General features: G+C 37.5%; 1 protein-coding gene across 8 annotated transcripts in view; it reads right to left on the reverse strand.

The window, feature by feature from the left end:
• LOC120719257 (microphthalmia-associated transcription factor-like) overlaps positions 1-20,655 on the reverse strand; it is a 28,747-nt gene that overhangs the window by 7,871 nt on the left and 221 nt on the right. For 2 of the 8 annotated variants that reach the window (XM_040008335.1, XM_040008334.1), the window contains exons 1-2: positions 19,644-20,005; positions 8,514-8,754 (exon numbers count right to left, since the gene is read on the reverse strand). In XM_040008335.1, coding sequence (XP_039864269.1) covers positions 8,514-8,754; positions 19,644-19,747 — 345 coding nt within the window. In that variant the 5' untranslated portion in view covers positions 19,748-20,005. The other 6 variants (XM_040008337.1, XM_040008340.1, XM_040008339.1 and 3 more) reach the window with 6 other exon arrangements.

Here is a 20,655-nt window from a genome sequence, read left to right on the forward strand (position 1 = left end):
ATGCATTATGCATTTTTCTTTTGAGACGCTGTCAAGAGTTGTTATCTCAAAGTCTCAGGAGTAAACATTTTCCACATATTTTTCTTCAACTCCACTACTTTCTGCGGCTCCTCAGTAACAGTCCACGTATTTTAAGGAACAAATATTGCACGCGCTCCTATCTCTGCACTCGCCGCTTAAGGATAAATTTGATTTCTGTAGATCATTAATCCCCACACAGCATTAATGATCCAGAAAAGCTTCTGCAGGCAAATAAACAAACTTCAGAGGCAGTGTCTGTCTGGCTGTAACATTTTAAATTGAGCAGAGCTGCTCCAATCCCCCTCGCCTTTCCAAGTTTATATTTAAACTTTCCCGTCTTATGCTTGCTTACGTTTGATGCAATTACGAATCAGTTTCAGGATTGCAAAATGTGGACGCTGTAGTTTATGATTCAATTTAGATACATAATGCAGTATCATAAATGGCAAAGACACATTTGTGTCAGTTTAAGACGAGAAATTTCAATTTAACCTCTCACATTATCTTTGAATCTATATTCATTTTTAAACATACCTCACAAGGTTGATATCCAAGCATCTCAAGCATCATTTCCTGTTTTAGATGTCCGATTTAAAACAAACAAACAAACAAAAAAAACCAACTCTAAACTGAGGAGTGCTCTAGCTGCTTCCTTCTTGGTTGCACCAGACGACTAAGGCTGCTAATAGGAGGACAGACACACCAGCTCATCTTTTAAAAGGCAAGAAACTTCATTAGTTATGCATGTCAGGGAATCTCTGTCAAATACAATGAGCCTTTTTAAATGTGTGTTGTTTTATGTAAAATCTGTATTTATTACTTTATGGTGTATCACTTGATGTCAGGATGTGGTGCAAACAGTTAGAGCCTTTGTTTTGGAAGGGCACCTCTTTTACTGAATCTTGCCCGGGGGGCTTACTCTGCCCTATCCACTTTGTTAACCCATGTGGATGCTTGGCGTGTGCTCCCTGTTTAACACAGCACAAAGAATAAAGTCTATTTCATCCTTCGTTGTCTTCAGATTTTTAATTGACAAGAACAGGCAAATCATAAGCCCAAAAGAAATTATGCATTTTGTTGTGCATAAACTTTAAAAGTCTATGCTTATTAACAGACCTGTGGAGGCCACGGGCTGTAGATGAACTCTAAGCTACCCCTGGCATTTTCCTCTGCCTATGTGAAAACTTCCTCAGTTTGCACACTGCACTCAAGAGTTTCAATTACAGCGAAAGGTTATAAAAATTAGTTGTTGAGACTGCCTTATAGAGTATAGATATTACTTCGTCCCATCTGTTGAAACTGATTCCAAATAAAAGTGTGATAGTCATTCATGTGTGCAGGTTTGCAATGTTCCAGATGTATATTTTATTATTTAAAATCATTGGTATTTTCCCGTGATCGGCCTTATAATGCATAACCAGTATTCTTATTAACTATGCACTCACTGAATGCAGATTATTGTAATCTAATAAAAAGGTTTTCACCCAGCACTGTCATAGAGATCATATATGATGTATATATTTTGTGTATGTTCTGAAAATCAACAGAAATGCCTCTCAGTATTTGCAGATTTACACATTTTAATTCAATAAACTCTGTAAAATAAAGCAGACTAGTTAGTTTGAATGACTTAAATCACTTTTACAGGTGTATGTAAATAAAGCCGAGTATAACCATTAGGTCAGGTGAGGTTATCAATCTTATTGTCTCTCTGTGACTGTCAAATTCCTTCTTTCCAGAACAGAAGCTCTTTCAGAGCCTCTTTTCCATGTTCATGTACCATTGTTCTTCAGGGGATACTCATGTGAGCCACATTAACATCCTCTACAACTGGCTATTAAAAATTGACACTGTAGCTAGTTTTACTTACAAGAGCTGAGTCACATTATCTAGTCACACTTTGTATATCCTGCAGCTAAGACTCAGATCACCTTGGACCGTAAATTGTCCTCACAAGGTTGTAAAGCTGACACCACAGAGGGGGGCACATTTACAGTCAGTCAATGACTCATTAACAAGAACGACATCACACTCTGGGCAAAAGAACGAGGCTCATTAGTGATGGTCACTAACAACATTCTTTATTCTTTACACTGCCTTCACCGTTGGTGTATTGTTATGCAAATGACGTCACCTGAAAATGTATAAAATTTGATTCATAATTGGATTTTATGCCACTTACTTATATATATATGATGAAATGATTACATTTTAAAACTGCAGAGGCTCCGATCCTGATAATGGACTGAACCCAATCAAGAGCTATTAATGAGCAACACAATTATTTGCAATTCACGCATAGATAATGTGTAAGCAAACAGTGAATTCTTGTTATCTATGGTATTTATCAAAGACACAGGCTGATTTAAGTCAGTCACATTTAGAACAGGCTCTTAATTTTTCATTTCGATGCTGAAACAACAACCTTTGTTGTCCTACATTTTAATAAGGCCCTGTAAAGTTTTGAAAAAGAGAAATGTGTTCTGAATACATATCAACTTGATGTATTTATTTATTTATTTTTTAATAATTTTGCTTTAAAACTACTGTTAACACTCTATTTCAAAAAACAAATCAGTATGTAGGAAAACCTGTCTAATCCACAGCATATGCCACAGCACAACCAGCGGCGTTGCAAATGTTTGTTAATTAGTGTCTTATTTATTCATATGAACTCTTATCTCAGCTTCTTTCAGCTGCTCACTTATTTGCAGGGGGTTGCCACAGTGGATGGATCCACATATTTGATTTGGCACAGATTTTGATGTCCTTCCAGATGCCCTTCCTCCCAGGGATTTATGTCTTCTCCTAGTCCTAAACGTGTGATCTTCTGCTTTGTAGGCAAATGCTTTAACCCCTACATTATGGAGCCTCTACTAATACATGTTTAAGCACAATGAAGAATTCTTTCAAGTAGTAATTGCATAGACAGTGAGTGATTTTTCTGAAAAGTCTCACATCTTAGTTATTTCTTAATCTCAGAATCGAGTTCAGGTCAGATTCAGTTCTCAAGTATTGCAAATTTTGCTGACAATCAACCCCAAACATCAAGAATGGAACTGAAACTCCACACTGTATACTGCTTACTGTATCAATTTGTATTTAAACAATCCTAGTGGCACAATTAATGTTTGTCAGATTTCCCAAAACAATTAAATAAAACCCTCTGAACACATTTTTTTTCTCGTTTTTGTTAACCAGGCAGGTTCTTCATGGTCTATTTAGTCTTATCAGTTGTTTTTTTGCAACACTTGGAAGTGCTGAGAACAAAGTGAGATGTCTTTGCTTCTTTTTCAAAGTTGTATGTTTTGAGTAAAGGAGAAATCAGAAATGCTGGACAGAGTCACTGGATGTAAAATTTACAGCTTAAAACATATAGGGCTACTTTTTAAAATCATGGCAACTGTTTTGCTTGCTTTCTGATTCATGTAACTAGTTTGAGGCTAAAATCATGCCTTTTGATAATTTGTAAAGGTATTTGGAATTAAATCCCACTCTTAAAAACATGCTATAACATGCTGCCTCTGCGTCTTCAGGCAGATGATGCTGTATTGGACAGAAATATGACAATATACAGTAATATTTCTAATACTTGAAACTCTTTTTCATTCCCTGTTTTTCATTTTTGTAATATTTCCGTCACAGTTTGAGATAACTTGCCCAGTCCTTTCAGCATAGATACAATGATGAGACATGTTTTCTCCTCCACAGCTTTTCTTTCCCAGCCTGTAGCGTTTAGCCTCTCACATTTATCTTTTGGCCCTCTGGGGAGGTCCAGACCTCCAGCTTGTAAGCCACTGCTGTAAGCATAAACGTACAGAAAGACTGTTTGTTATACACACAAAGACACGTCTTGTGTGTGTGTATAACAAATCACACGTACATCAGTATTTTTGGCCTTTCTAGGCTTCTCGGCCTCGTGTCCACGTGCAGACACAGCTTTTAAGTTTAAGTTGAAAAACTAATCCTTTAGAAAACTTGCATGGGAAACTTTTTATGAACACTGTTTGTCAGTGATGATGTTTAGACAGAAAACTCACAGTGTCAGTGCTTCTTATTCGCCAACAAGTCTTTGGGGCTAGGGTTATATCACCGTCTGTTAGTTTGGCAAGCTCTTGGCAGTAGAGTGTTTTTGTATTTTCATGCAGACAGAGATTTGTTTTATAAAAAACAGTGATTGTGTGATTGTGATTTTTCCTAAAACTATTAAAAAAAACACCCATGTACGTGTTAACTAATCCTCTATCCTTGTCTCATGCATTTTAACACACCCACAGCTGATAGCTGGCACTGTCTAAAGATAGAAACAAAAAAAAAAGTTTATAAGGGATTACTGTAGGAAGCCTACGCCACCCCCTCTCTCTCCCTCAGACACACGCACACACACACAGAATTCTAATATAGAAACAAAGAGGGCATTCAGGGCATTATGTGCACAAGACAAAGTATAAAGGTGCCCTAATTAAAACTACAAGCACAACTGCATACACCCATTAATACAGCACATGTAACACTTGGCTTTGAGTGAGTAAAAGTCTTGATTCATTTGTGCTACATTTCCACACTGCAGGGTTAGGGTTAACTAAAATGATTGGCCGATCAATGAAAATGCTAAAAAACAAAATAAACAAACAAATAAACTAATAAACGAACCTATTCTGATAACTTAATTTGTCATTTGAGTGAATTTTGAGGTGACAGTAGTTTCTAGATTCAAGTGCGGTGGAGCTAAGAATGTAAGGACTTGCTGCTTTTCTTTATCCATGTGATAGTAAACCGAAGATTTTGTGTATTTGGACTACTGCTTGTAAAAACGAGCCTTTTTTAAGATATGAAGCTGGAATTTAACCCTTTAAAAAATGGTGACTTTCGTTTTTCACTAAAATGTAGCAAATGAATGAATGACGCAAACAACAATGCAAACATAAAAATAAGATAATTTCGAATGAATCTCATTCTAGTACATGTAACTAGTAGGTTTAGGCAATCTGTGACAAAGACATGTTTAGCAGGCTGAAATCTGTTTGTTCTGTCTTTACATTGAAATGAGCACAGGGGCTTCTTCTAGCTTGTTTTGTCTTCAGGGATTTCCTAAATTATCACACATAATTAGATGATCTCACTGTTTTGGGTGAATTCAATGGAGCCCCTGAAGGCTCACAGATCCCAGCCTGGAACATCTCGACCTTGTCAAGACATACGGCTCCCGTTGTTACATGGAAATAATTTTAGGCGTGACAAATCATTAGTTTATAAGCTGGAAAAAGGATCATTTAATGGTGTGCTTACAAAGCTGGCACACTTTGTGGAAACACAGAACATACATAGAGTGACAAACATCTACAGGACTGCTGCTGCATATAAACTACGTGCAAGAAGTTTATCGTGGTGATGTTCATGATTGATTTAGAACAGATTCATCACGTACTATTGCACACATCTACAATTAATCATTAGGTTTTCAGTTTCTGTAAAGGCCCAGCATGCAGAATAATGAATTATAGAGAGATCTTAGTGCCAGCAGCCAGCATTCAAACTTCACTTAACAGTCTTTCCAAAATACAGTTTAGAAATGTGGCATCAACTTCTAACTCTTGGCATCTGTATCCATGGAAAACAAGAAAGCTTGTTGTTTATCATCTCGTTTTTAGCCACCAACAGGCCCAAGGGCATAAGCAACATAACCCCCAAAGAGTCAGAAACACTGCAGAAATGAGCACAAAGCATCCAGCTGTACTAAGAGAGGACGTAGGGTTAGTGCAGAATGACAAACAGTGATTTGTATTTTTTTGACTTGCATGCTACAGGCATTCCATGATGGGCCAACCAGGATATATTAACAAGACTGCCCCCATTTTCTATGCAGACTAGAAGAATAGGCCACTTTGTCTCACAGTTAAGCTGCTAATGTGCTCTGCAGAATTTGCAGACAGCAACTGTGATGCTAATGTGAGCAGCAATTTATGGGTTTTCCTCTGTACTTTTGTAATGCTGTCATGCAAAAGCCCAAATTACCACCGAATAAAAATCTTGTGTCTTTTGTATAAAACTTGGGTTAAAATGAGCAGGAACTGCTAAAAACAAAAAAAACTCCAACCAAACAAAAACAGAGATTATGATCACGTGAATTTGCTCATCATCTACAATCATATCGAGCAAAAAGGTACGAATAACTAACGTGATTAAAGTGATTAATCAGTGTTGGTTACTGCGGAGAGAAATGTTATTAAAGCTATCCTGTAATTTCATGAAATGAACACTGAAGGTTTTTTTTTTACATGTCATTGTGTGCTGAATCAGTTCTGAAATCCAAACCAAACTGAAATATCTGTGTGGTACTTCTGTGTATTTTCTTTTGTATATCGGTCACGAGCCGTCATATAATCCACAAAAATTGTACAGGGTACTTTGTTCTTTTTGTGGCGCCATAAATCCTTTAAAAAAGGAAAAAAAAAATCAGAAATCATTTTTTTAACCCTTTCAGAAACCTATCCTACGTAAATTTCAAAGCAGTGTTTTTTTTCTCTAAAATATTCCATGGAATGAAAGGGCTGGGGGCTAATTACAAGCATTCTTCACTGAATTAGCGTTCGGTGTGTGGTAAGGCTGTGCTCGCCTTTTTCTTGATCCCCAAACTGATCCCCTTCTTATTCCTAAAAAGGTCAGAGGTCACTTGGTTAATTAAGGGTCCAATCAGTCTTTAGATAAACTCATCTGAGCTTAATGTTTGCACTTTTTGAGGTCCAGCAGCTCTGCCTGGTACCCCTGAGCTTTATGTGGACTCTGCTAATCTATCAACAGACAGGAGAGCAGGTTAACCCAGCTCAACAGCACCAAGCTGGAATGGCCTTTTCATTTGAGGACTTCAGTCAATGAAGAATTTCTGTAAGCTCTCGCCAAAGCAGAAAAATGACTCTAACTTGATGTATTGTACACAAGGTTAGGGTTCGGGGAGGGGGCGTCCTAAGTCTTTCAAAGAGCTGCAGATTATAGAGAGTAAGTAATGTTTATACAGCGTGAGAAGGGTAATGTTTTCAATGGCTATACTGTTTTTGTCCTTTACTGTTGGCCCATGCCACACACATCCAAGGGTGATGAAAGTGTGGCTGGGCAAGCAACCATGAAATCTCAGAGAGTGTTGTGGGTGGATTTAACTCAACAAAGATTATTCAGTAAATCACAGTTTATCGGCATCGTTACTACTCTGAGATTAAACAGTGCAATTAAAATGTAGTAAATGTCTAGGTAAAATTATGACTAAAAGCTGTTAGCATACACGCAGCTGAAACTGTTAGCCAAACATAATGGATAAACAGCGTGAATAGCTTCATACAACTGTCAGCTAACAGTATGGGTTAACAGTTGAAATCGCAAGATAAAACCACAACTAAACTGTTGACATAGTACCGATTAACTGATTAAACTTTTACCTAACAAGCACAAATGTCTGACATAGACAGATTTTTAGACCTTTAACTACAGGCATTATTAAACATAAGTATTTGTACGAGATTCTCTTATGTGTCACATATATTTTTCACGTGGAAGACTTGTTCCTGTTATTGCACAATTTTCTAAAAGAGGAAGTCAGAGACAAAACCAGCTGCTTATTGACAATCCATGTTAAAGAAATGCAAAATCTAAAAATGCACAAAAAGGCAAGTGTCCTCGTGAGTAATTACACTAACTACACAATATCTTAACACCTCGATATTGATATTTTTTTCAGAAATCACAAACAGAAAAGTTGAAAAAAACGCACTAAGTTGATATGTAAGGAAGACAAAATTCTCATAATTTGCACAAAAACACTTTCCAAATCACTACCACACAGTGTTTTTTTATAGGGAAAGCCACTGAATTCAAGGTAAAATGCCGGAACAAAAACACTACAAAAAAAACAGCAATTATACCAAAATCCTCAGAACACGACAAGTCGAATGAATTTCTAAAGATGTTTCATCAAGATTGCAACCTCTGAAAGCACATGCTGTGGACAAACAGAAAGACTTACCGAAATGCGTTGTTAAAATGCGCTCTCGAACACTACGGTCTCTACTCGTACAGAAAATCTTAACAGTCTCCTGTCCCTCAGACTGCCAAGGAATCAAAGCTATGAAAAGATGTGAATGTAGCTGAGCAAATAGGATTAAAGATGGCTAAATCCAAATGGCTGGAAGCACAGCATGCATTAAAGAGGAATTCTCTCAGGAAAGATAATCCCCATATACGCATTTTAACACACTTCACTCACTCCTGTTTTTTTTTTTTTACACACAGTCATAGTAAACCATGATTGCCCGACTATTCATGCACGAGTCACTAAAATCTATAAATACATCTGGACCATTCAGGCTGCACCAATGACACATACAAAGTTTAATTCCACAAGTGGAAACTTTACACAGATACCGTAACAGCCTTCTAATAATACACACCACCCCATTCTTTGTTGCTCCCTACCATCAGAAACTTGAACCATGCTTTCTTACCTTTAGCACCTCCATTGGGACCTGTGCAGCAGGTGGTAAACTGACCGGGACACTGACATTGATGGCAGGCGTTTGGGCCTGTGTAGTTTGTGTGTACTGGGAGGCCTGTTGTCGCTGCTGCTCCCGCCGCTCCTGCTCCTGAAGCTGTTCCCGCATCAGCTGTTGCCGCAGCAGGATGCGCGATGTCATGGCCGAGGAGCTCAGCGGGGGCTTGGATGAACTGTGTTGGTCTGACGGACTGCTGCGGAGGGGAGAAAGGGATGATTGGAGAAGATAAGAGAGAAGGCAGAGGGTCGATTAGAAAGATGAGGTGAAAAGAAAGAATGCTAGAAAGGGTAGAAAGGGGTCAAATGTGGAAGGAGAGGTCAAGAAAACCAGAAAAATTGAAGAAAATTGAGGGACGATGGATGTAATAAAAAGCCAATGTTAGCATGAAGAAAACTGGCAGAGAGGATGACTTCAGGGGAAGAAGTCAAAAGGGAACTATTAGCTTTTGTTCTGCAAAAATTAATATTAAATGACTGGTTGATCTATGTTGATAACCTGTTATTTTAACCTTTGATGATCAGCCATCGTCAAAAGCTTGTCAAACAGAACAAGCAAAGCTATGGGAATTTGCAATGAGCACTTTTTGTTGCTATTTTTTATTTTACAAAGATAAATAATTAAGCAGCCCTGCTTATTTGCTCTTAGAAAACAAATACTTGAACCTCCATGAAATCACTTGCTATCAATATCTATTATCAATTAAGATGCCCTTTCAAAAAGGAAAACAACGTTGTGATTTTAATGACTTTGGAAGGCACAGGCATTTTGCATTTGTAGACAAAACAAAAAGAGGAACATTTTGTCTGTAAAGGTTGTTTCAGTTTTCCCACTCTTTTAAATTTAGATGGCTACTCCCCAGACAGAGTCCTGAAGTCCTAAAATAGAGAGTCTCTGCTGAAGCAGAAGTTGTCGGGACAAAGCCTCCATCGAGTGAGTGATCCTTTTGATAAAACTCAGTAAAATGTCTGGCCAATCCAGCTGTGCAGTAATCGCACTAATTAGCCAGCGGAGTCAAACAGCCTCAGCTTGCAGCGTATTCAGTGGGTGTTGAGCCCTCAACATACCATAAATCTCCCCTCAGCAGTGGATATAATCTCATTGTCTACAACCACACCCACTGAACCCTGCACCAGATATTAGACAAAACAATACTGTATAACAAATATATATAATAAAATATATTATAAAAGCAAAACACAGGCTGAACTCTGGCTTTTCTCTGGAAGCACATCAGTGGTTTGGGTGTCTAAATTCAACAGCTACGTTTCTTCCTTTGTTCCTTTGTGCTTCACCCAATATATGGAATCAGGTTTAGTGTTCAAAAGAATAATTCCTTCTGCTGTGTGACTTTGGGCGATTGTGTTTCCTTTCATCCCACAAATTTCATAACAAAAGTCACTAGATCTAAAACTCTTGATTTCCTCTGCCAGAGCCAGAGGCTTTGATTCTTCTTTTTTTCCTTTAATCTACTTCAGTGATTAAATGATCAACGGTTTGTTGCAAGAACAAATTCGTTTCTGTTCCCTTTCTTTTGGTTTTACAGTTCAAATGTGACATTTGAATTGATTTGGAACTACAGATGGATTTATTGTTACATTTTTTGGATAAACTAGAGCTGATTAATAATAATAATAATGATAATAATAATAATTAGTCACGTTTGTTACATGTTGAATGCTTCTGGTTGGAGAAATCAGCTTTTGTTAAAATGAACAGTTTTTTTTTAAATGAACGCTTAAATAAAAAAACATAATATACACTGAATAGTTTAAGTACATAAATGTACTGGATAGTACAGTACCTTTATCACCTACTAGAAATCAGTACTCCTAAAAACTTGAGGAACTTTCTGCTTAATTTGGATTTTCACGTATCTGACAGCTACATTCATGGAGGTTTTAAAAACACAATGAATTTAACAAAGAATCTGTAATGTGTGGAAAGAATATAAAAAGGGCAACACAGTAGCATACAGTTTAAACTACCACTTACTTAAGTGCTTGCTTTTTACTACGTACTTCTAGATGCACAGAGTAGCTTGCTCAATTTCTGACCACCAGGAGTGCTACTGAGCAAAGTTTTTGGGTGGGTCCACAGTTTGTATGGCATTGTTTGAATTTGTGTTGTGCATAAATGTCAAGGTTATAGTTAACTTCAACTAAACTCAAAGCAAAAACTGGTGTGAAAAGAACTTTATGAACTTACATAAAAGTGGAAAGTTGGAAAGAAAACTAAAATTACATGACTAGTTACAGGAAATGTTTTTTGTTTTAGTCTTTGTAAATTTGCTCACATTTGTCAACACAACCAGCCTGAGGAGGCATTGGTGCGTGCTTATTGAGAATACAATGTATACACAACTCTTAAGTCAAATGTTTGCATAGTAATAGCCATTATAAACTTCCTAAGTCTTGCCCCTGGCAAATAGCTCACTTATTAAAATAATGCAGTAAAATGAATACTGAAACTAATAAAAAGTAAACTAAAAGGAATTATTTTTAACTAAGAAAAATTTTAAACATGCAAACCTATTTTGAAAGCTAACTTAGCTTTACTGAATTAACAAAAAAACCCAACTAAAAATAAAGTAAGTGATGAGTGACTCGGTGAAGGTACTAATGCTTTTAGAAACCTGTCAAATAAGCGAAGCTAAACCAAGTAAGCCTCTATTCTGCTCACAGGCCTTACAATGCTACACGATTTGTCTTTGTGCATCAAATTACAATCGACACGCCTCTTATAATCTTATAACTTATAACCGCTTTGCAATTGATTAAGAAATAATTTGTAAAGATGATGTGAAAACCACACTGATTCTGAAAAGCTTGCTGTCCAGGCTTGAGCTGAATTAAACTTGTTGCACATTTATGGTGGAGTTTAGAGTTTTACAGCAGGACAAAAGTGCATTACCATGTTATTCTTTTTTCATAATTGTTGGAAGACATAATTGTAACCGAATTCAAATTCTGATACAAGTGCACAACACTATGTAATTCAAAGCATTGTAGGAGGTAGCATTTTAGGCTAAAAATTTGATATGACATGATCTAGGGGTAGTGTTAAAATAAAATAAAAGTATGACTTTGGAGAGTTTTTTTCTCGTAAATTTTCATGTTCTTTTTGTTTTTTTTGTAAATGCACCTGTTTTGTTTGTGTAAATTTGCTATTTTTTCATAAATGTGAAATTTTTTCTTATAAACTTTAAGAAAATTGCAAAATTTCTCTTTTCAGAACCCTCAAAAAACACATTTATTTCTTTAGCATCTTTAGCTGCCCTATTACAAAACTGTACAACATATGACCTCATGGCTTTTTTTTAATACGCTCTTAATAATTTGATTGACTTGTGTTTGTGTATACGAATGACCAGAAACCTCTCAGAAAGGCAAGGCTGAATGTCTCTGTCTCTTTCTCTCTGTTTCTTTCTTTTGACTGTTTGTTGGCTCTTTGCCAAACAAACCCATGAAAGACATAAAAAGCTCTTTTGTCCTTTTAAAATTTCATTCGTGTGTGCGCACACCTCCTCTTATGTTCGTGTGTATCTCAAGGGAAAAAAACAAAAAAAACAATGGTTGTACAGTCTTGAAGAGTCCCACCCACTCAACTCATGATTCCTCTGATTCTGCTCACTACTGTGCCTTCATCATACTTCACCATTAGTCAAACTGTCAGAGCTGAGACTTTGAAGCAGAATTCAGTGACACACTAAAGACAACAAACAACCAGGAAAATTCAGCTGCAATACTGCATCAAGACAGAAATCAAGTAACATTGTGGAGCGACAAAGTCTGAGAAGAGTCAAAACACTGAGCTGTTAAAGGAAAATACTCTACAATAAAGATGCACTGCAGCTGTAAAACTGCTGGTAATTGACAGGAGATCGATTCTGCAGACCTAATGACTTCTGTGTGACTGAATAATAACTCTACCATTACAGTCTCATCAAAAAAAACAAATAACTAGCATGCCAAAACATGATACCTCTTCTGTTATTAACTTTATGTCTTAAGTATGAGATTTCTAAGCTTTTCAGGTACTCACTCCCTCACTATAAGTGACCAGTGACCAGCTGCAATTAACTATAATAGACTGATAAATGTATATCCTGACATACAAAAACTATTCAGCACATAAAAACACAAGGAGAAATCTTCCAAGACTACTTCCCACATATAGCTCAGTGCATGGTGCCCTTCATGTGTACATAGTGTTGAACAAACATATAGATTCCAAAATAAAGCCCAAATGCACTGCAGCAATACCACAGATGCTGAGGCGCCATACTCACAGACAATCAAATGAACAGGGTCTGTACACTTGCACTCCTACAGCCTCCATATTTGTTTGTTTTTCCCTGAAGGTGCACCACCCGCCCTTGGAGAGCAGTGAAAGTCATGCTGGTGGTGCAGCGCTGAAAGTGTGTCAGAGAGGGGAGGCTCCAGGGCCCGGCCTGGAAGCTCCAATCGCCACGCAGAGTCCCAGGCATAGGACCAGCCCCGTGCAGAGCAACAGCAAAGCAGAAGAGAGGAGCATGCAGGCGTCCACTGGAAACACACTGTCCATCAATATGCCGCTTTAAAACCACGCAGATAGTGTTACGCTTAGAGACATGTGCCGACACGTGTTGGGTAGATGGACTACAACCAAGTAGGGGTCGCTGTCCTGTGAAAATCTTGTATCTCAAAAGTATCATAACTATCAAAAACTTGTTTGCTTTTGCCAAGTGACACTGCATTTTAGAGAAACTGAAAGGATTTCAAATGGTTTATTTAAACCTTAAAGTCTCCCTTTATTTGTAAAATATGCTGCTTATTGTTTCCTCTCATGTTTGACCTTCACAGTGCATAATAATAAGTTTGACACTACCAAGCTGACTTCACATTCAAGAGGCTGGCACACTACACAATAGAAATGAACTGACATGAAAGAAAAATAAAAGACACACTATGTGCTTATTTTCATTAGTTTAAACATCACTCCCCAGATTAGGTGTATTCTAAAGAACCACATTAAACTCATTAAAATTCAACTTTTCTCCCGCTGGTGGCCGTTCAGTGTGTTTTTCAGGAAGCAGACAGTGACTAACGCAGACCACACTGCATATAACTATACAGTGAGCACAGGATAAGAGCAGTGAAAATAGGTAATCTAACCAAAACACAGGCAAACTGAGTACTAGTAACAATCCTGTCTCCTTTTTTCTTTCTCTCTACCAAACTGCAGGAGTTGCTGCCCTTCTAGCAGACTACACAACCTCTCTGCTGGAATACAAATGAGTGATTATGACCCTACATGACAGTGTATTGATCTACTTGGACTCCTGTGCTGATCAAACATGCGCAGCTTGGTGCAGCTGGCATGATAGTATGAAGTCAGTCACAAGCAGGCAAATCATAGATAATAGAAAGCATCTGTATGCATGTCTAGACCGTCAATTATGTGGGGTTTGTACACAGGGAATGCAATAGAAGTGATTTTTTTTGTTTTTCGTTTATTTGTCTAAACACCAAACAGAAAAACAACTGTACAAATGATTTAAATTAGGTAAATAGTTCAACCCTGTAAATATCTCGGTAAACATCTGGGTAGAAACTTTGTATTTACTGTGCATAAACACTGCATAAGCACAGGAAATGCCTTAGCATCATCAAACACAGACAAAACAGCATTTTGTTGTATAGCCTATAAAGTTATATATAGCAATGCCTTTTTGGAGATATGGTGGGGCCCTACGCATTATTAGGTACATGGTTTTAGTGTCGTGACTCACAGATATCCTGACCTGTAGTAAAGCAGCGACTGTCACTGACTGCTGCTATAATAGCCTTTTTAAAAAAAATCAAACAACCCAATGGTCTACAAAACAATGGCTATTCCATAAAGAACTGTTAAAATAAAATTTATACATAGTTATTTCACTCTCAAGTACAAAAGCACAACAAAACAGGGTCAGTCGTAAAAGCATCTAAAGAGAAAATCAGGTACTTTGCAATCTACTTCCAGGAAGCCAGGACTGGATGGAATAACTAGAACTTGCTGGGTCTTATTTCTGTAATTAGGCTCTGTGCTCTTAGTAATTCCCCTCACTTGTGCTCGGCAGGATGGCTTGCTCTAGCTGCAGCTCCCTCTCTTTCCTGTGTGCTTTAACAAAGAGTAAGTAGAGCTTCCAAGGACAGTAAGGAGGAGCCTTTGATACGTTTTCCTACAGCAGGTTGAATGAGTGCAGAAGATTTTCAAGTTCATTGATATAACAATGATGTGCAAGCACAACATAACAGCTTTTCATTGTGAGACTGATTTATCCTCGGCTTTCCTTGAAGGTGATGACAGACAATCAACACATTCTTTCTTCGTAAATGAACCATGGTAACGATTCGTTGCTGTAAAATATGACTCTGAAAAATAATAAACGGACGCAATTACGTGCGTCTTAACCACAAGTTAAAATTTAATAATTAAGTCACCGTGTAAAGGTATTTGTTTTAGCTGTTTAACAGTGAAGTGTATTTTTTTTCAACAGCTAATGCATGCAAGTAATTACTTGTTATAACCTCTATATATCCTTGTAATAACAACTTACTGCTTAAATAGTTAATGAGTCATTTCAGTCTTTTTTCAAGCGAACGTGACAAAGATTCACTGGTCCTGGTTCTTCTTGTATTTTATTGAGTAAACAACGAATTAATTCTGCACTAATCAATAATGAATCATCTAGTTGCAGGCTTCAGACGTGATCATGCCTGAAGGCTACATTTTTTTTTAACTATTAAGAATAATGACTTGTGTCAATAAAAGCGACACTCAAAGGCCTCTTCTGTTATTGCAGTTCCTTCTGGGCACCAACAGAGGCAGACAAAGATCACACGTCAGGAATATTAAAACTGCAAACCCAAATCAATCAGTAAATAAAAGATGTAGAGTTTATGATTTTTCTTTATTTTTATTTTATTCTTTATGAGGAAATCTTAAGCAGATGTGCTTGAAAAGCCACATAAGAGGTGAGAATGCAGAAAGATAACCATGATTACAGGACAAGTTGTTCTGACTGTATTTTACTCCAGCCTCAACACCTGTCTGTGTCACTTAAGCCCCTCGGTCTTTCTTAGATCATGGATGAACCTTTTTGGCATCTCTGTCTAGGACACCCCGTGGGAACAAGCTGCTCTGGACACATAGTTTCATAACCCTCAAACTCTGACTCAGCTCACGACCACTGGCTCATTGCTTTGACCTTAAATGCCTATTCTGTACTTCAGTTCTATTGCAGAAGAACTTAAATTGATTTGTGGATGTCCCCATCATTTTACTAAATTCTCTTTCCCTCTTCCTTATTTTAATTTGAAAGGTTTATTTTCTTACCAAAATATTACTACAAATGACCAAGATCTTCATTTGCTTGTTAGACACTAATAAGTTGTGAAAACTACAACATTTATTCTGTATTTCTCTGCATCCTTGTCATTTTTAGGTAAAGTAAAATGTCTCTTCCAAGGAACTCGATCCACATTCAAGGCCCATCATCTTTCCAAACATGCCTGTAAGGAGTGTGCATTAAAAGTAAGCCTGAGGTTATTTTCTTTTCTCAGCTATCATTATTATGTAAAGTGCCCTAAGGTTCATTATAATTTCTTCTTTACCAAAAACAAAAAACAAAAGTAAAAAAGTAAACAGAGTTTTGCAGCATTAAAAGTTTTGACCGCAGTCTTTTTTTTTTTTTTTTTTTTTTTTGGGGGGGGGGGTGTAATTTATGATTCAATTTTTGCTGACTTAAATCTGATACTTCTTTATTTTCAGCTGTGTAGAAGAAAGTTTTTTCAGGAGACTTTGAGTTCCATTCATGTTTTACCCCCCAGGCCAAGATCCAAGACAGAGAACCCGAAGTGTAGACCCGACCCACAAAGACCCATTGCGAGCTATTAAAACAGATATTTACTGAGCAACATAAACCAAGTCCCATTGTAAAGTTTTCACATTCATTCAATTCTTTATTTTCAGCTTTGTATGATTTGAAGAAAGCTTTTGAGGAAGTCTTTATATTTAAACAGACAGAGATGCGCTAACAACAGTTAATGAAATGATTAACAATGACAATCTTGCTAGCAATTGCAGTTTTGCCAGAAAACCTTGGGATCCAGCATTCATGCAGGTGTAACTTTGATACATACTTCCACGCCAAGATCCCAAATGACAAAAAGTTCGCAGCTCCATCCGCAAAAACCCAGTCCCACAACCCACATGACCAAAGGGTCTGCCAATAAAAAGGTTCAGAATACCACAGAATACCCCCAATGTCTGTGCTCCAATGGGCCACAGCTGTTTTTGTGGCTTATAACAAGCAGGGGTTTTAATGTTGTGGCTGAAAGATGTACGTATGGCATTAAATGTTAAAAGTGATCATTCTCGCATAAATTGTTACGGAAACATGTTAATTGAGCAACGAGAAAATTTCATTGTGAGGCTGATACTAAAGCAACATATTTGTTTGTTTGGTTTCTTCTGCCTAGTGTCTGCTAATCTTTACTGGCCGGGGATCTTTCTGTGTAATACATTTGCATATTTATTCATCCATATGGATTTAATATAAGCTATGCTCAAAATCTAGTCTGTTCATTAGAAAGCAAAACTTTCAGCCTCTGTATTGACTGAGGGTGCAAAAAAAAAAAGATCCCTAGACTCACAGTTTCTGATATAACACATTCCCTGCTAAATTTATATAGCTTATTTACACTGCATAGAAGACTAGTTTTGCCGCCTGTCTCACATCTATATTAGGCACAAAAAGGTTGGCACGACGTCAGCAGCAGTCTGTGTGCTCTGTCAAACTGATACGCAGACAGCCAAAAAACAAATAGATCTATGAAAGCTAAGATGACATTTTGTCGCACACAAAACTTCAAATTTAGAAACTTCTTAAGCAGCTATTAGAAGACATCAGACAACTCGGTAATCAATCAAACTAATTATAACCATTTTGCACAAAACTGTCTTATGGCACAGTCATCGTGACTATTTATTATGCTGGGTCATCTTCATGTGATAGAAAGGGGAAGTGGGATACCTTCAATCAAAGCCACGGTTCAGACGACTTCACACATTCAGGAGAAAAATGACATAAAGAAAAACAAACAGCAATGATTCAGAAACCGTGCTGATACTTTGCGTATACTTGGAATGGCTGCTGCTGCTGCTACACCAGCAACGAAAACAACACAGCCTCAGATTCAGGCCAAGGGTGTATAACAGTGTAATGACATTTCACTAATGAAAAAATTGAAGACATTAGTTTAAAAAATGCAGAACTAGGTTAAAGGCTAAGACTGTCCAAGATGACAGTTCTTCCTCAAACAGTTCTTCTAACTGGTGTTTTGATTGAATTTAGAGAAAACGAGAGAAACCGCAAATCTGCAAGAAAATATCAAGAACGAGAGGAAGGAAAAAAAAAAGTAACTGGAGTCTAGCGAACGTCTGCAGCAAGAGTTCTGTCCGAACACAGTGGCGTACTGTCCTCTGGATGTCTCGCCCTGACAATGAGGCCATGTATCACCACCTCTAAACTACGTAACAGAGAGGAGCAGACACAAAATACAAAAACTCTGACACCATCCTGGTAATAGATGCATAATCGTCATCACCATCCGCATCACAGAGGGGGCATGAAAATGTTATAACTTACGACTTATATTACACCCCAACAGTATTTCATTGTGATTTGAAATCACCCATAAAGGTTGATGTGCAATCATAAATTGCATAGAAAAAAGTTTATTATTTATTTAATAGTAACACCTGCCAAGGGATCTGTGGTTGTTACATGTTTTCTTACTTAATTTAAATTGAATCAATCACACCAACTGAGTATTGAGAATACTACAGTTCACTGTCAGTGAGGTGTTTAGAATAAGAACAAAAACATGGTCCCCTAAAATATTAAAACAAAAAAAATAAGTCCACCTTCCAGTCATCTCATAGATTTTGCTACATATTTCCCAGCTCTGGGATCAGTTTTCACTCTTAGTAAGAGTGAAAATTGTAAGACAGCAAAAAAGGGCGTTTTCTAAAGTTTCTCAGTATTGTTTTGATATGCTACACTGTAGACAGGAAATCTGTCATTTCATTGCATTAAGCACGTGTATAAGACACATGTATAAGACATCAAACTTGCTGTGCATTACTTCCAGAAAAAGGGTGAAAGGTGAAACAACACATAGATCTGACTCAGCTAAATGTTTCTGAGGCCTCAGTGTGTCAAAGCTGAAACTAAATTAATAAACGTCAGTGCTGCAAGCTGTTTTTTGTTTCTGTTCTGTGTCCTTACAAGAATAAACTGTTGTCAGGACTTGGAGCACTCTGTCCAGTACTACATGCACTTAAGTTTTACAACTTCTTAATAGGCCAACAACTTGCTGAAAACTAAATTTTGTCTGCCTTTTTGGTTGCTGATTTATTTTATTGGTGAAACAACTTTAGAGCATTTAATATTAACTGTGAACTTATAAAGAAGGCAACACTCCTCCACTGAAAGAAACATCAGGTTTGATTTATTTATTTATTTATTTATATTACCACAGCTTATCTAACAGTTAATACTTTCTTACACACTTTTGACACTTCAAAGCTGTTAATGCACAAGGTGTAGTGCCATAGTAGACTTATGGCACTTTTTACACACATGTTGTTATGCAGTTATACTTAAAAAATAGGTAGTTCTCGGGAGATTTAAAGAAAAATCTCATAAATAACAATAAGTCACCATTCTGCTTTAGGAGCACCTGAATATCAGCCATCAACACAAGACAGGCTGAGCATCACCTTGTTAAACTCTGACCTGTCTGCTCCTCTGTGAGCTAATATTTGAAGTTGATGTTGACAAGACAACACCCATGTGTTGCATAACTTCATGCAAGCAGGATGACCATAAGGAACGAGGGCTGAAACCCGGGACCAGCTTCAGTAACATCAATGAGGAAGCCCGCACATTCATAGACTTTGGACAACACTTTAAAAAGTCTGCAGCCTAATTATCACCTTAACCCCCAAAACGCTCCAGCGTGAGAAATAACTGTCCACGGCAAAAGAACTGACCTGTTTTTCAAGGGCTGACTCTTCAATTCGTAATACGTTTTAGGCTCCTCTTGAAAATCCTCTCCGACCTCGAAGTCGGGAACTATTCCCGATTCCGACTGCATACTTGCAGATGTCAACTTTTGGAGACGCTAAACCCTCTTTAAAAAAAAGCAGACGGGTGATATTCGTGCCCCAGTAGTCCGCACAGTACCAACCGTCAACGCAAGCCGCCTCTGCCCAGGATCCGGAGCTCTGTAGTCCTTCGCGGCAGCGGCTAAAGTGCAGCTAACGGGCTCAAAATGATCCAGAAACGACAACTACCAAGATGCTCCGGGGATGTAAACGTCAGCACAATTCTGATTGGCTGCAGTATCCGAGGGGATTTTTACCCCCCCCCCCCCCCCCTTTTTTTTTGCTCGACCAGTGAAACTGAAATGTCAGTTTCATTTCCATAAGAAATATTTATCCCGCAATGTGGATTTCGTAATAATTGGCTGTAAAGACTTATTTTGAATTAGTAGCGTCTGCTCCAGTGGCCGTGCGTCTTTGCGGTCTTAGCTTTTGCATTTAAAGAAATGGTCTGCACATTTTGCCTGAATGCAGATACATTTAATATTGGTTAAAAATAATGGAGGGCGTTAATTTGCTATCACGATAAAAATGAATTATTTTATACCATGCCCACCGCCCGCAAAAAAATAATAAATAAATAAATAAATAAATAAATAAATAAATAAATGAATGAATGAAAAATAAAAATCCAGCCTTTGTGACCTGGGCATGCTGTTCAAGCAAGTTTGCGAAAGCATAACTACATTGTTTGCAAATAAAAATAAAATATATAGTGAGTTGTTTTTAAGCCTTTAAAGCACATATACCCAGAGTGACCTTGAAGTAAGTAAGAATCAGACTAGCGATGTGAGTTTCTAAAAATAAAAAAACAACAACCCAAAAAACAAAAAACACTGGATGTAGCAGTCAGTTAAATGAGTAAATCTGGAAGCAATCGCACAGAAACTGTTCAGAAAAT

Source organism: Simochromis diagramma, unplaced genomic scaffold (genome assembly GCF_900408965.1).
Source record: "Simochromis diagramma unplaced genomic scaffold, fSimDia1.1 OVJJ01000545.1, whole genome shotgun sequence".
Lineage (NCBI taxonomy): Eukaryota > Metazoa > Chordata > Actinopteri > Cichliformes > Cichlidae > Simochromis > Simochromis diagramma.